This window comes from Falco punctatus (assembly GCF_963210335.1).
Source record: "Falco punctatus genome assembly, contig: scaffold_49, whole genome shotgun sequence".
Taxonomy (NCBI): domain Eukaryota; kingdom Metazoa; phylum Chordata; class Aves; order Falconiformes; family Falconidae; genus Falco; species Falco punctatus.
In genome coordinates this window covers 658,262-672,453 of record NW_027660175.1, presented here as the reverse complement: position 1 = coordinate 672,453, position 14,192 = coordinate 658,262, and the positions used below count along the sequence as shown (strand labels likewise).

The 14,192-nt window shown below is 58.2% G+C and overlaps 1 protein-coding gene across 1 annotated transcript in view; it reads right to left on the bottom strand.

The window, feature by feature from the left end:
- Nucleotides 1-14,192, bottom strand: part of LOC308057705 (hydrocephalus-inducing protein homolog) — a gene marked incomplete at its 5' end in the record, with an annotated part of 99,736 nt that overhangs the window by 19,687 nt on the left and 65,857 nt on the right. Inside the window, 16 exons of the mRNA XM_080411762.1 lie at nt 56-157; nt 716-837; nt 1,988-2,161; nt 2,786-2,886; nt 4,090-4,274; nt 4,550-4,789; nt 5,864-6,013; nt 6,415-6,603; nt 6,689-6,816; nt 7,659-7,795; nt 8,800-8,933; nt 9,652-9,782; nt 10,303-10,480; nt 12,163-12,300; nt 13,173-13,382; nt 14,044-14,148. Coding sequence (XP_080267888.1) covers nt 56-157; nt 716-837; nt 1,988-2,161; nt 2,786-2,886; nt 4,090-4,274; nt 4,550-4,789; nt 5,864-6,013; nt 6,415-6,603; nt 6,689-6,816; nt 7,659-7,795; nt 8,800-8,933; nt 9,652-9,782; nt 10,303-10,480; nt 12,163-12,300; nt 13,173-13,382; nt 14,044-14,148 — 2,424 coding nt within the window. The remainder of the gene's footprint in view (nt 1-55; nt 158-715; nt 838-1,987; nt 2,162-2,785; nt 2,887-4,089; nt 4,275-4,549; nt 4,790-5,863; nt 6,014-6,414; nt 6,604-6,688; nt 6,817-7,658; nt 7,796-8,799; nt 8,934-9,651; nt 9,783-10,302; nt 10,481-12,162; nt 12,301-13,172; nt 13,383-14,043; nt 14,149-14,192) is intronic.

Here is a 14,192-nt window from a genome sequence, read left to right as displayed (position 1 = left end):
GTCTCTGCGGAGCAGGAACGCAGCATCTGCCCCCACCCCACCCCACCCCACGTACCTGGAGCCTTTCGGAGAGGATGGCCACCAGCAAGTCCTCGGGCAGCACGCAGCTCAGACAGCCCAGCCCTCCCTCTGTGCTGCCACCGATGCTCAGCCATCGCTGCGCAGGGACGCAGGGAAGGGGAGGGTGGAGATGAGAAATGGAGGAGCCCTGCAATGTTGAACGCCACAAGTAAACCAAACCACTTGGGTAACCCCTGAACAGTTCCAACTGCTGGGCTTGCAGCCAGGGTTTCCCACTAGCGGGAGGCTCGAACCAACCCTGCAGGCCAGCAGCTCCAGGGGACAACCCTGGAGGACACATCCCGTGGCTTGCAAGCCCCCGGCACAGCATCCCGCAGCTTTGCCCACTGCCTGCGGCCACATTAGCCAGGACTGCACTTTGCCAACAAACTGTTGAGGCCCAGTCGAGATTTCTGCCAGAGCACAGGGGTTTGTTCCCACCCCAAGCATGCCCAGCTGGCGCTCTGCACCACACACCCACACACCAGCCCCCACTCTAAGCAGCCCCTTCGCTTCTCAGATGCAACAGAAAGGACCCAGGCATTACCCAGCGCAGATCACGCTTCACCTGGCAGCTTGTCGAATCCCTTCGATGCTGTTCCCGGGATTGGGATGCACGGCCATGCGGCTTCCTCTTGCTTGCTGCAGTGCTCACCGGCCTTTGGGAACTCGGGGACTGCAGGCTGCCGTCCTCCTCAGAGCTGGACTGGCGCAGCGCTGAGCTGTGCCCGGCCTTGGCGCGGCACTGCACGCTGAGAGACACATCTGCATTGTGACCTGCAGAGGGGACAGACGGCTCAGCGGGGCTGGCGATGGGTGCTGCGGGGAGCAAGCAGGCACCTTCCACCCCTGGCAGGGACACAGCACTTGTCCCCCAGCCTGCTGGGCACTAGCAGCGCTGCTCTCCAGAAGCAGCTCCTGCCCTGCTTCCCTTACTAGCACGATAAAGCTGAGAGAGGACGGAAAGGCCAGAGAGTTTGTCGTGCACAGCCCCGTGTCCCTCCTTAATAAACATGCACACAGGTGACACTTTGCACAGCAGCTCCCCTATGGATCAAGCCAAAGATTCGTCCCCCAGCACCATCATTTTCCTACCTTGCACCCATCCTGCCTTCTCCCGTGGAGACTGTAACGGGCAGCCCTGCCCCAGCAGCATCACCCATCTCCATGGAAGCTAAACCCTCTGCCTGGGACAACCCCACCTGGCACCCAGAGCCTTTTCCCTTCCACCAGCTCCCAACCACCCAGGTTCAAAGCTGAGCAATGTAAAACGTCCCCTGCCAAGGCCAGCGTCTGGCCTCACCCTGCAGAGCTCAGGGCAACAACTGCCCAAGAAAGTTTCCCCAAAGTCTCCAGTCTCACATGGAGCACAGCACAGCACGTGCCAGCTCCGCAACCTGACAGTGTCAGTATAGGGGGAAAAAAAAATACATTTCCAGAGAAAAAGAGCTCATCTGCAGTGCGTCTCATCCAAAACTCCTCCAAGAGGTTATTCTTCCCTTCCTCTCATGTCTGTGAAGCCACACTCACAGTCAGTCACCTAGAGCTTAATGAGCCACTTCGGAGGGTTATTCCTTGTTCAAGCGGGCAGCAGTTCTGCCTGATGGCCACAGGGAGCAAGCTGGATTCAGCTCGGAGAAAATGTGTTTATAAAGCTCTGAGAAAGGTATGGGTGTGCTTCACCACTCCCAGAAAAAGGAACGTGTGTCAAGAAGCCCAGAGGCAGTAAAAATGCCTTTGTCTGACCCCTCAAAACAGAGCTTCTTATTCACCCGAGCTGTGTTATGAAATGGCTCTGCATTTCTACACGCTTGCACCCGTGCTCCCCAAGAGACCCAAGGGCTGCCAAACTCCTCTGGAGCAAGCAGAAGCAGGTGGCCATGGTGGGTTTCCAAAGCGCCGCTCTGCGCCCAGTGTTCCTCCTTACCCTCATCCTCTGTCTCCTTGTGGCTCTGCTCAGCGGCAGCCCTGATGCACAGCTCCCGGGCACGGAGCCCTGCCGCGCTGCTCCCGTCAGAGATGGCTTCTGTCACCACGGCGTCGATGGACAAGCAGGCAGCGCCGTAATATTTGGACAGGGCGACCGCTGCCGCTGTCTTTCCTTGAGAGAGAGAGGAAGGCGGCTTGGTGACATTTGCAGGTGAAGCATTCTCAGCGACAGGCTCTGGAAAGCCCCCCCAGAGGCTTTGCAGGTTTCAAGGACGTTCAGAAAGCACATGTCCCTTTAGGGGACACCACGAGGGAGGCAGCTTCAGCACGGTCAGAAGCGCTGAACTCCAGAGCCAGGTGGATCGCCTCCACCTCCGGTTCAGCCCAGGACTTTGTCCCTTGTGGTGTGACCTCAGCCCTGGGCCAGGACATTGTTTCGAGCCCTGGCCCACCACCACCGTTCGCTACCCTGTGCTGGTGGGTGCCAGCTGGGCGCAGTCTGGGGGTCAGCATGGGCTAGGGGCTGCTCCCATGAGGAAACACGGGCACCAGGCAATGTGGTCCCATGCAGCAAGAGGGACATGGCCACCCCATCTGGGGGGACAAGAGCCTAGCTATAGGGACACAAGATGAGCCACAGCACTGGCACCAGCTAGGCAGAGGCCTGGGACCGTTTCACGGACCAGCAGAGCTGTGGCTTGCCTCGCTTCGCTTCAACTGGCCGACCAAGCACCACGGCCCACCAGGATAAGTCTCTCCTGCTTCCCGCTCTCCTTGCAGCCAACAGCTCACGCACCTGTCCGAGGTGCCCCATGGACGATGATGACGATCCCTCTGCGGCTTCCGCCTGTGCGCCGTTCGGCAGAGATATCGATGCCCAGGTGGCGGGCGATGGCCCTACGGACAGGGCTGTCGGCCAGCTCTCCTGCAGCCTCCTTGCTGCTGCTGGTGCTCTGCTGGTGCTCTGCTGTGTAGAACCAGGTAGAAAAGTCAGCCTCCTGCCTCCCTGGGACCCTGATCGCCCTCCCCATCCCCTCAGACCCTGGGAGAGGAGACTGCTGAAAGCAATGTCACAGCCCAGATCTCATCGTGCCCGTCCTCGAGGCTCGCGCAGATCCAGCTGCTGGCGAAGGGGCCTGTTCAGAGCACAGTAAGTGGGGTGGCAGGAGGAGGAAAGAGCATCTGGCAACACCCAGGAGGCCTGGGCCACATCTTCCATGAACCCTCCCCACGGTCCTCATGGGAGTTTGGTCCCGGGTCCTGGTGCCTAAGGGGGGTGACAGGTGCAACTGGGCATTGGGAACAGTCCCGAGGGAGATGGCACCAGGCTGCAGTGAAGCAATGGAGGTGGCACTGAAGTCCACCGCTGGGGCCCTTTTGCCACAACGGACAAAATAGGTGAAGAGCTTCGGGTTACCACCCGTCCCGCGTCTTTCCTTAACACCTTCCTCCTCCTCTTCCCCGCATTCAGATTCTGAATTCACCCTGTTGGACTGGCTTTCATCGAAAAGGGAGGGGGGAACGACCGAGCTACGGGCTGAGGTGCTGCCAACAACCCCAGCGGAGTGCTTTCTGCCCCCATCTGACAGGTGCCAGGCACCTTCAGAGCTGGCCGAGGAGGAAGGACGTGGGGAAGGAATGGCAACCTGCTCTTGGCCATTCCCACTTTGCAGGGCCACAAGCAAAAGCAAAACTCTCCTAAGGAGGGAGACTCCCAAGGCACCGAGGAGCCTGTCCAGGGGTATTCTGAGCTTGTGCTTGTGTTGCCGCGAAGGAACAAATCTAAACCAGCTCGTTATATTAGACTTGGTCCTACAGGCTGAAGAACTCATCTGAGCCTGCTCTTTGTGGCTGAGGGACACAAGGGGACACCCTGATGATTTCCCCAGTGTGTGGCAGTAAGATATGAGCTTGCTTTAGCTGCACTCAGAGCTGCGAGAGGATGCGTCTTACAAGCCACAGGTTTTCACCTAGCAATTCCTCCACCAAGCTGGGGAACAGGCGGCTGCTAAAAGCACGGGCTTTCCGTGGAGAATGAGGTCATGGAGAACTCAGGGTACGCAGCCTGGACTCCCTGCTGTGTCCACACTCAGGACAGACCATGCCAAACCCTCACCCTTGTCCTGGTCCGCTGGGTCCCCAGTCTTGGGCTTTGCTTGATCATCCTGCAGCCCCTTCTGGTCCTGAGAGTACTCCAGCACCTCTGGGGGCAGCTTCTCACCCGGGCCACGCAGAGGCAGCAACAAGGTGTTGCGGCTGTCGTAGTCTTTCAGCATGCGCAGGACCTGTGCGTGGAGGGACGAGAAACCACATACAGGAGGGGTTTCTTGACCACACGAACACACTGCCCAGCCAACCAGTCTTCTCCCTCATGCCTTCCTCCCAGCACGGACTACCCAAGCACCCCCCTCGGCCTGGCAGCAGGGCTGGCTGCCCCTCAAGTGCCACCAGGCTGTGCCCTGGGGACTGCCTCCATCTCCCTGGCGCAAGCCCGGGAATGCCACCACAGCACTGTGAAGCTACGGCAGCACGCACACGGGGACCAGACCTTCCCGCTCACCTGCTCCTCCTCACGGTACTGCTGGTCAAACTCCAGCGAGTAAAACTCGATGGGAAACTCGCACGGGTTCTTCACCACCACTGTCCCCTCCGCCCCATGGCTGTATGGCAGCACCGGTCCCAGCTCAAGCACTGGGGGGCTGAACTCCAGCTGCGGCTCCAGACCTTGTCCCGAGACCTGCAGCTGGAGGTGCTGGCTGCTCTGGCAAATGTTAGTCTTCAGCCTCCTTCTGTAGGACTTCTGAAAAGAGAGAAGCACAGAAAGGTCCTGCGCTAAGTCCCAGGTGACAAGGGCCTGGAATTCAACCCTTGCCCCAAGGTCAGCGGTGTCATCGGTACCTCTAAGGTGAATGGAAAACAGGTATTTAATTATAGCAGAGGCTGCAGCACCTGCATGCTGGCTCCAGGTAACTGGGATGGATCCTGGGTGAGGTGTAACTGGCTGTTTGGTGTCAGATCTGAAACAGTCTGTCACATGTTTTCACCCAGTCACGAGGGAGCGCAGCGCTCATGAGAAAGGTCCTCGGGGTTACGCTGCCCAGACACAGCTGTGGCACTGCTGCATCAGGCAAACACCAGCCACGCAAGAGGCAGATGAGCTCTCGCTGGCTAGAAATAAGGGTCATCTTCTCTGCTCAGCGTTTGGCTCTGGCCAAAGCCCAACACAAGCTGGTGGCATCCCTACTAGCAATTATACCGTCCCTGGGACTGTTCCCAGGCATGGAAGCACTTGTGTCCATGCTGTCACACACTGCCAGCTTCCAAGTCACTGTGGCCACATGCAAACTGCCTTTGGGAATGCTCCATCGCTTAAGCTGACTCCCAGACCGCGTGGGAACACGCAGGCAGGTTGGGCCAGAGCCACAGGGACTGCTGGCAGTGTACCGCTACAGGTGACAGTCCCGCCGTGCCCAGGAAGGTGTCTGGCGGCTGTTTTGTCTGCTGGTACCGGCAGCAGGATTAGCCCAGGTTGGCCCTTCCAGGGTTGTCCCCCGCGAGCATGCCAGCTGCTCTGCGCCGGGGCGTTGCAGCCTGCAGATATGCCCACACGAGGTGGAAGGTGAGGGGAGACAGGTGGATCTCCTCCACGTGCCGAGAGGGAGCCACACCGCCGAGCCTGGATGCTCCCTGTGCAACTCCCCGTGGGGATTCCAAAGCGCTTCTCAGAAGTGCGCGCTACAGGGGAAACTGGGGCACAGTGGGTACGGGGCTGGCAGAAAGCTCCATGCGGAGGCCAGACCTCATCCCCTGCGCTGGGCTCTCATTTCCACACTGCCCTGCCAGACCTCCGCGGGGTGACACCTGCCAATCTCACCTCTTCCACGGGTGAAAACCTGACTCGCATGTTGCATCGCTGTCCGGGAGCGAGGGTTCCGGCCGAGGGCAGTGCCTCAAAGACACGGGGCTTGGCTTCCAACTCCTGCAGCAGCTTCCGACGCATGCTCGCTGACAAGCATTTGTCCACCTGGGCACAGAAACCAGGCGTGTGAGGTGGCCTTTGTGGGGACAGACTCTTGGTTCCTGCCGTGCTCTGAGATACTGCCACGGTGCGAAGAGCACCCACGTCCAAACCAGACGTGGCCACCATAACCTGGTGGCACCATAAACGGGAGCAAAGATGTGTAGGCAGGGCAGGCAGATGGGGAGGCGCTGTCCTCAGAGGAGGAGGAATGGGTGAAGATGGCAGAGAAGTGAAGCATCAGCTAACGAACAGGTCCAGGCGAAGCAGCCTTGCCCCGTACCCTCAGAAGCTTCCTCAGCCGAGCTGTAGCCCAAGCGCCCCGGCAGCCACGGGGGCAGAAAGGGCAAGAGAGGCAAAGAAAACCCAACCAAGAAGTTACGTGTCACACCTTGTCTGTGCTTTACCTTAACAGGCTCGTGCACGGTGACGAACCATTGACAGGGGACCTGGAGCTGATTGTGGAGCTGGACAGTTTCTTCCCGACACTGCCCACACTGGACAGCGGAGAACTCCAGCCTGTCCCTGGAGAGGCAGAGGGACGGCACAGTCACGTCGGCACGGAGGCGGACATGGAACGTGGGGCCACCTGCTACCTAGTGAAGGACAGAACATCCAGCTGAGAGACCAGGTGACATCTGCTGCTGTGTCCAGCCTGCTGCCTGCCCCAAAAGGTGGTACCTTGATGGGCAGGAGCACGTCCACCTCTCCCAGTGGCAGGTTGGCGCTTTGTGGGTCAAAGCGCACTCTGAAGGTCTTAGTCTTGCAGCAGGGCAGGCACTTCACATGGTCCAGATCCACACTGAAACCTTGAACAGATGAAAATAAAGCAGCTGAGATACATCTCATGTCGCTTGTGTGTCACAAGCACGTTAAGGCCACGCGGGCGTCCTGGCTGGCAGCTCTGCGAAAGACCCCCTTGTATCCCCGGAGAAGCCTGCTGCTCTTTCTCCCTTGTCACCGCCCAAGGAGAAAGCGTTTTCGCAGCCAGAATCCAAGGTCCACATGGTAAAAATGAAACCCATCAGGCTGAGCTTCAGCAATTCCTTCCTTGGGCATCTCAGGGAAGGATGCACAGACCTCCCCGAAGGAGAATTTCCAACGAAGATTCCGCCATGCTGCGGTGTTCCCTGGACAACAACTTAGAGAAGACACCTGACCACCCCTCAGACACAGCAAGTCACCGTTTGATGGGACACAGCCTTGCCTCAGGGCCTGTCGTGGAAGCCTGTTTTGATACACCAGAGGATCTCACAGGCTCTTTTCTCAATAAAGGCTCAACTGAAGGGCTATGACATCATGAAGTCTAAACAAAGCACTTCCAAACCACAAAGGGTCCCGTCCGTTTGCAACACGAGCCCACAGAGAGCACAAAACCTCGGCTGTCACTCATGGTAGCCAAGAGCAGAAGATGATGAGAGGTGACCAAGGTGATCAGCCCACCTAGTCCCTGAAATGAGGTGTCAGGGCAGTCCCAGGCAGACCAGGTCTCTGGGCACTGCTGGCCAGGAGAATTCAGGCTCTAAAGCACCGAGCAGGGGGCAGTCAGGAAGAAAAAAGCTGTACAAACAGGCACGCAACACGCCCCCACACACCCAGTGACTTAAGCTCATCTGTCAAGCCCACGGGAAGTCCCTCCAGCACTGGTTACCTGTGCCACACAAGGCACGTCTATCAGCGAGGAAGGACACAGGCAACCGCCCGGGGTTGGTGATCTTCACAAGGTGCGTGCGGACGGTACCAGGAATGACACAGCCAAAGTCCAGGATGTACTCAGGCAGCTGAACTCTGAAAGGAAGAGAGACATTCCTTAAACCACAGCCCGGCTACATCTCCAGGTGGACAGAAGACACAAATAAAGTGGGTATTTGCTGCTGTAAAAACCCAGCTCAAGCCTGTGAAAGCCAAGGCCTGACCACCTGGTAGTAACACTTCAGTTAAGTCATGGAGGGTGCAGGTCCTAGGTTTTATCAGCTACCATTGGGACCTCAACACAAAATTGTGTTTAACTGGTCACAGCTCCTCGGCTACAAAGAGCCACTGTGGCTAAGTCCACCAGACCTCCACTGGCCTCAGTGGAACTGCTAACCTGGTGTACAGCCCAAGCCTGAAATCGCTTCAGGACCTTGCAATGAGATTCGCCTGCACAGGCAATCTTCCCCGCTCTGCAGCCAGGTCTGTCCCCAGAGCAGCCCCGGGAAAGGCAGGAATCGGCACCGACAGCGTTCAAGGGCAGCTCCTTCTCCAGAGCAATCCCACTCGGGAAAGCGCATAAGTGGTCTGTTTTGCAGAGCATTTTCTTCCTGAACTGGAGCCTACCGTGCCCCTGCCTCATCAGGAAGGAGCAGAGGGAAGGACCAAGTCACCCAGGCAAGCCCTACGGTCCCACCAGCATCTACACCCCCTGCTTTAGGGTTTCTCAGCCCGTGCGATTCCCTGCTGGCTTTGCTTAGCGTGGCCTGTTAGTTGGAACAAAGATGCCAGCTTTGAGTTGCCTCTTTCAGAGCTGGTCAGCAGGGACGGTGTCTGTGCTGTCTGGAGGGGCTGGATGGTCTGCACTGGACCCCCTCAGCACTAAGAGCAGAACCCAGCATCTGTGGGGAGCTGAGCACCCCAGGGTGGCACTATGAAGTGAGGACACTCGGCTGCTCACAAGGAGCACGTCAAAGCTACCAGGGTCAGACCCTTTCTGCAGTGCCCAGCTACTGCCAGCTCTGCAGACACCAGGAGCTCTCGGGAGCAGGGGTGCACTGCTGGGTGTCACCCTCGGGGCACCTGGAGTCTCTACTAACTTGAGAAGCCTCCGACGAGCACGCTGGTCAAAGGCCGCTTCCTCTGGGGGGCCGGAGCTGAGAGCTTTCTGCTGCTCCAGGGCATGTTCCTCTATCAGCAACTGCTCCACCTGCAGCTGCAGCTGCGTGTCCCACTGAGGCAAGGAAAGAGAGCGGCTGGTTAGCAAAGGTCCTGCCCAAGGCACAGGCTTGTCTCTGAGAGAGGATCCCACCCTGATCTTGTTGAGAGGGGCGATGGAGTCCCTCTGCCTCGCTGCTCAGCGTCTGTGACACCTCCTGCTCCCTTAGTCAAGACCTGATCTCAAGGGAAACAGACTCCAGCACCTTCGCCTGCCCAGTCACTGCCATAAAAGCTGATCTGGCCAGACAAACAGACAGGCAGGCCAGGAACCTTCCAGAGCTCCGAGTATTTGCCTGCCCCCAACCAGTGCCAGAGCAGCTTGGACAGCAGCTCTCTTGGAAAGGGAGCCACGAGAAAGCTGATGCCTCTTGGAGATGACCGCTGACAGCACAGCCCCAGGGCGCAGTCAGGCTGCTGCTGGTAAGCTGGGTCGTGAGCAACAAACCCCTCAGACACGACCCGCAGCTCCTTCAAAGTGCCGGGAACTCAGTCACTTGAGCACGGCCTTCAGGAGCTCTCCCTGAGGCAGTCGGGGAGCTGGTGCATCTGCTGGAGGGACAACAGCCAGAGCTGGGCAGCCCCTGGGGCAGCGCTGAGCTGACACATGCTCGTGGCCAGGTGCGGGCAGGGAGGTCCCAAGTGCCAGCAGGGCCCCAGGAAGCCTGCTGTGAGGTGCCCAGGGCTCGAGTGACACAGGGGCAGGGTGGCACATGCCAAATGGGGCTTCTCACTGCGGTGTCCGCGTCGTCCCTGGGTGGCTCCGCGGCTGCAGCCTCCCCCAGAGCAACTGCTTCAGCTCTCTGGCTGTCCTTTGCCATCTTCTCTTTGGCCTCTTTGAGGACCTTCTCATATTTTGCATTTCCTGGAGGAAGAAGCGATCCACAAATAGAAGCGTGGACGCCGTGCCAATCCCACTTAAGCTGGGAAGCCCCACTCCCCTGATGCTGGCCTCTCCCAGAAACAAACTCCTTGAGCAATCTATGGGAAGTGGATGCTGCTGCTCCTCTCTGAATCCTGACGTTCACTACCACCCACCTTCCCCCCTACAGAGGAGCATCCCATCCCCTGCAACGCGATGGCAAATCCAACCCTGCCAACATCCCTGCCAGCCCGCGTTACAGCTTCCCCAAGCTTTTCTGCCCGGCCGCCTCCTTCCCAGGCCTCCGACAGATATGCTGGCAAGCTCTGCAGGGTGGTTCCTGGGGCAAAGCCCACATGGGCTCACCTGCTAGAGACCCAGGAAGCAACCCGAGGGTTGAGTGTTGCTCTGACAGCCCTGAAACCTCCAGGCTCGGTGGGGGTGGGGGTGAGCTGCCCTGTGGGCATATGGCATGGGGAAAAAGCCAGGGGACCTTCCCGTGGAGCAGAGAGGCAGTGCTCACCGCTGATGTTCCTGGGCAGGTCCAAGCAGATCCTGGGAAGGGTCCCTTCTCCTCTCAGGGTGATGCTTGCTGGTTCCAGGTGACCCACTTGAATCTGCAAAGCCCTGCAGAAGACTCCAGGCACTCCTGGCAGGTAACAGACTTTGAGCACTTGCTCCTTGCCAGGTCCAATGTAACCCTGCAGGGCATGGGAGACAAGAGAGGGAATGCACCAAAGAGCGTTTGGTGGGGGGACGGCTCAGGCGATAGGCACACTGAGAAGAGAAAACAGCTTCTCCTATGGAAGAAAACGTCAGACAACACGGCCTTCTAGCTTTCTCGTATCCTAAAAGCTCGAGCCTCCTACACCAGGGTGCAGTATGTCCTTCAGAGGGCTCGTAAGGCTGCATTCCCACAGCACAGACTGCCCTTTGCTCAGCGGGAGCGCAGCTCTGCTGCTCACAGTGCTTACCCTCTGCTAGAAAGAGCCAGACTGAATAAAGAAAAGCTCTTTTACCAGCTGCTGCGGAAGACGAGCTAAGGCCCATGCCCTCAGCAGGGCCAGCAGCTCCTCACACTGCACGTCAGCGGTTGCCAGGCTGCTGCTGAAGGGCCTGACTCATTCATCATCCCAACCAAACATCTCCTGCCTGCGTGGTTACACCAGGGGTGCGTGAGCCCATCCAGACTCACAGCGACCTGCAAACATACATCTCTGGAAATGCAGGAGCAGACCAGGACAAATTCTAGGGAAGAAGGTGTTGCTGGGAAGGACATCTCCTCCCTGGGCTTCCAGAAAGGCTCTCCAAGCCTCAGGCTGGGCTCACACCAGCCACACTGAGAGCACATGGAAGCAGACAGCAGCATGGCTCTGGGTGACCGGGCACAGACGCAGACGCCTTTGGCTCGCCGTCTGCACGCTGGGCTGGACCCTCGGCTCCCCGCTCCCCTGCATGCTGCAGGGGAAGCCGCTGAGCGGGACAGCTCCTGCCACTTGGTCCCCTGAGCCCGTACTCCAGCGCACAGCGCAGCTGCAGCAAAGGTGAGCCCTGCCAAGCTGCCAGCACCCACGCTGCTGCTGCAGCAGCTGGCTGCACGGGTCCAAGCAGAGCTGCGTCTTCGGAAGCCCGCGGGAAGAGGGCATCAGTGTGTCATCCCTTGTAGGAGACGGGCATGAAAACAATGTGAAAGCCATTTGGCTTCCTCTTCCCCTTGCAAAAGGGACAAAGATAGGAACGCTGCTTCAGCTCAAAGACAGCCACGCGGGACTAAGAAGCTGGGGCGCCGGGATGCTGCAAACTCCTCTCCTGGCTGTTCCAGCCCCGATCCTCCCTGACCCCCTCGCTGCCCCACAAAACTGCTGCAAAGCAGCAAAGCTGGAGGAGGGACCAATACAAGGGCTGCTAAAATTTCTGGCAAAGCAGCTTCATGCCCAGGCAAGACAGTATTTCAGCCCTGCTTAGTGCTGGCAGGGGGCAGGTGAGTTCTTACAGGCAGGGACAGGGAGTACGTCCTGCTTGACCACACAACCTGGGGAAGGTGACCCTCACAAGAGCCTGCACCGTCTGGCTCCAGTGTCGGCACAACCACAGAGCTCAGCACTCGGGGTCCAAAGAGCTACCGAAGCCCTCGTGCCTCCCGCCGGCGGCTGCTGCAGGATGCCAGAGCCACCCACCAGCAAAGGCCATGAAGGGGCTCTAGTAGGACCGCGCTTGCTCGACCTTCTCTGCCACCCAGCAGCAGTTGCTTACAGCCCTGGCTCTCCGTGCCGGTTTTGTGGCTCTGTCTTCCTTTTCTTTTTTTCCACCTGCCCCACCACCTTTTTTCCCTATAACCCTCTCCTGCGCAGCCTGGCCAGGGTGAATCACTTGTGCTACTCACCGTGCTGGGCACGGCCAGGGGCACGCCGAGCGGAGGGCTGTCCGCAGCGGCTGCGCTGGAGCCGAGCACCACGTAGGTGAATCCCACCTTCCCTCTGTTCTGCAGGGTGACCTCCGCTTCCTTGACTTTGTTAAACAGCTGGAGAGAAGACAGAGGAGCGGGAAGTTACAGACGCAGGTCTGCTGCTGGGAGTCTCCTTCCCTTTTCCCTGGCTTGAAAGCACATGAACACAGCGCAGAAGCAGGGAGCGCAGGGGAGGTACAGGCACTGCGGTGTCCTGGGTTAACCTGGGCGACCCCCAGCCACAGGGTACCCCTTAGCCCTACGCAGGAACACTATTGACGGCAGCACGTAGAGGTGCAGTAATAAATAAACCAGGGGATACAAGCCCTCTGCTCTTTAAGGTGTCACCTAACAGCCAGCTGAAACAAAAGAGGAGGCATCGAGGCATTTCAGAATAAGAGGCACCTGCATACAAGTATTTGCAAGCAAAACAGAAGCAAAAGTAGAGACAGACAGGGCAACAGCCAAACAGGGCCAACAGCTGGAAGGGTCTGTGGGGATTTTAACTGAAAAGAAGTGCCAATTGTTCTGGGACATTCTCTCCAGCTGCAGTGACTGGAAGCCCAAGTTAACTTCCTCCCCAGTTTATTTTGTTGATTAATCAAGAGCATTAAAAGAAAGCATCTCCTTGGACCTCAGGCTTTAGGAACGGATGGGCGGATGAGGGTCCTGGGGACATGTCCCTTTGGAGATCACCACAGGGTCCTTGCCTGTCCCGGGAGGCAGCGCTCGTTACCTTGAAGAGGAGGAAATCCCAACTATTGGGGGGTAGGGATGGCCATTAAAAAACAACTCTGATGCAGAACGTATCACCCAAAGGCAGTACTTCCAAGCGACAGAGCCAACAGAGTAGCTGGGAAGGGAAGAGCGCCCTAGACCTAGGTGGGCAGCAACGCGCCGGCGACAGTTCCAAGACAAGGACCTCTGCCAAGAGAAGCGTGCGGTACCTGCAGCCCGCAGTCGATCTCCGTCACGTCAAGGAAGTAGTTGATGAGCGAAGCCTCCCCACTCAGCGCAATCTCGTAGGTCGGGCCTCCCTCCACACTGCACAGCGCCGTGACACGGGCAGCAATGTTTGTGCGGCCAACGAAGGTGAAGGTGACGCGCTGGCTCTTGCCCGGCGGCAGCACGCCGTACAGTGGCAGGACATCAAAAACCTGGAGGCAGGGGAGGAGAGATGGAGATGTCGAGCGTGGAAATTGATGCAGTAGAGCAGCCGTGGCTTGGAGCAAAGTACAGATGTGGCTGGAGGGGCCTCTTCATCACAGGCGAGATCACCCTAATCTCATTCTGCATCCATTCCACTTACCGGTGGGAGAGACCCTGGGAAAAATCTTCTCCCATACTAATTAATGTATTAATACACTAAATTAATTTGGGATGTCTCCTGGCAGCAAGACATTCTCTCAGCTGAAGAACTTGCCTTTAAAAACACTTTTTACTGCCTTCAGAAAAACACAAGACTTGGAGATGAGAGCCCTTGGAGCTGGGGGTGGACTCCAGCCCAGCTCGTCTAACTCCTGACACTTTTCACTCTCTCTCCGACCCGCACACTGCTCTCGCAAAAGCTACTGCAAAAATTTCCTACCGAGCACCTGATGAGTAACAAGACGAATAACACCCTCCACAGGCGCTGCACAGGCAGGACCCTCGGTCAGCCCTACATGGCCGGTTGCTTCAGCAGCGCTGCGCAACGTGCTGGGAGGGATGCGAGGCCACTCCGTGAGCAGCACCGAGGGCCACCAGTGGCAGCGGGGGCTACGTAACTGCTTGCCACGCTGGGAGCCCAGCGGGGAAGTGAGACAGATGCCCACTTACCTCCTCCGGTCCCGAGGGGAGGGGCTCCACCTCCACAAACCGCATCCTTTCCTGGGTCCTCACTGGCCTCCGACTTTCCAGCTCCACAGCAGCGGACGGCAGCAGCTGGAAAACAAGCACCATGGGCTACAGGAGGCAGCTGGCTGGGC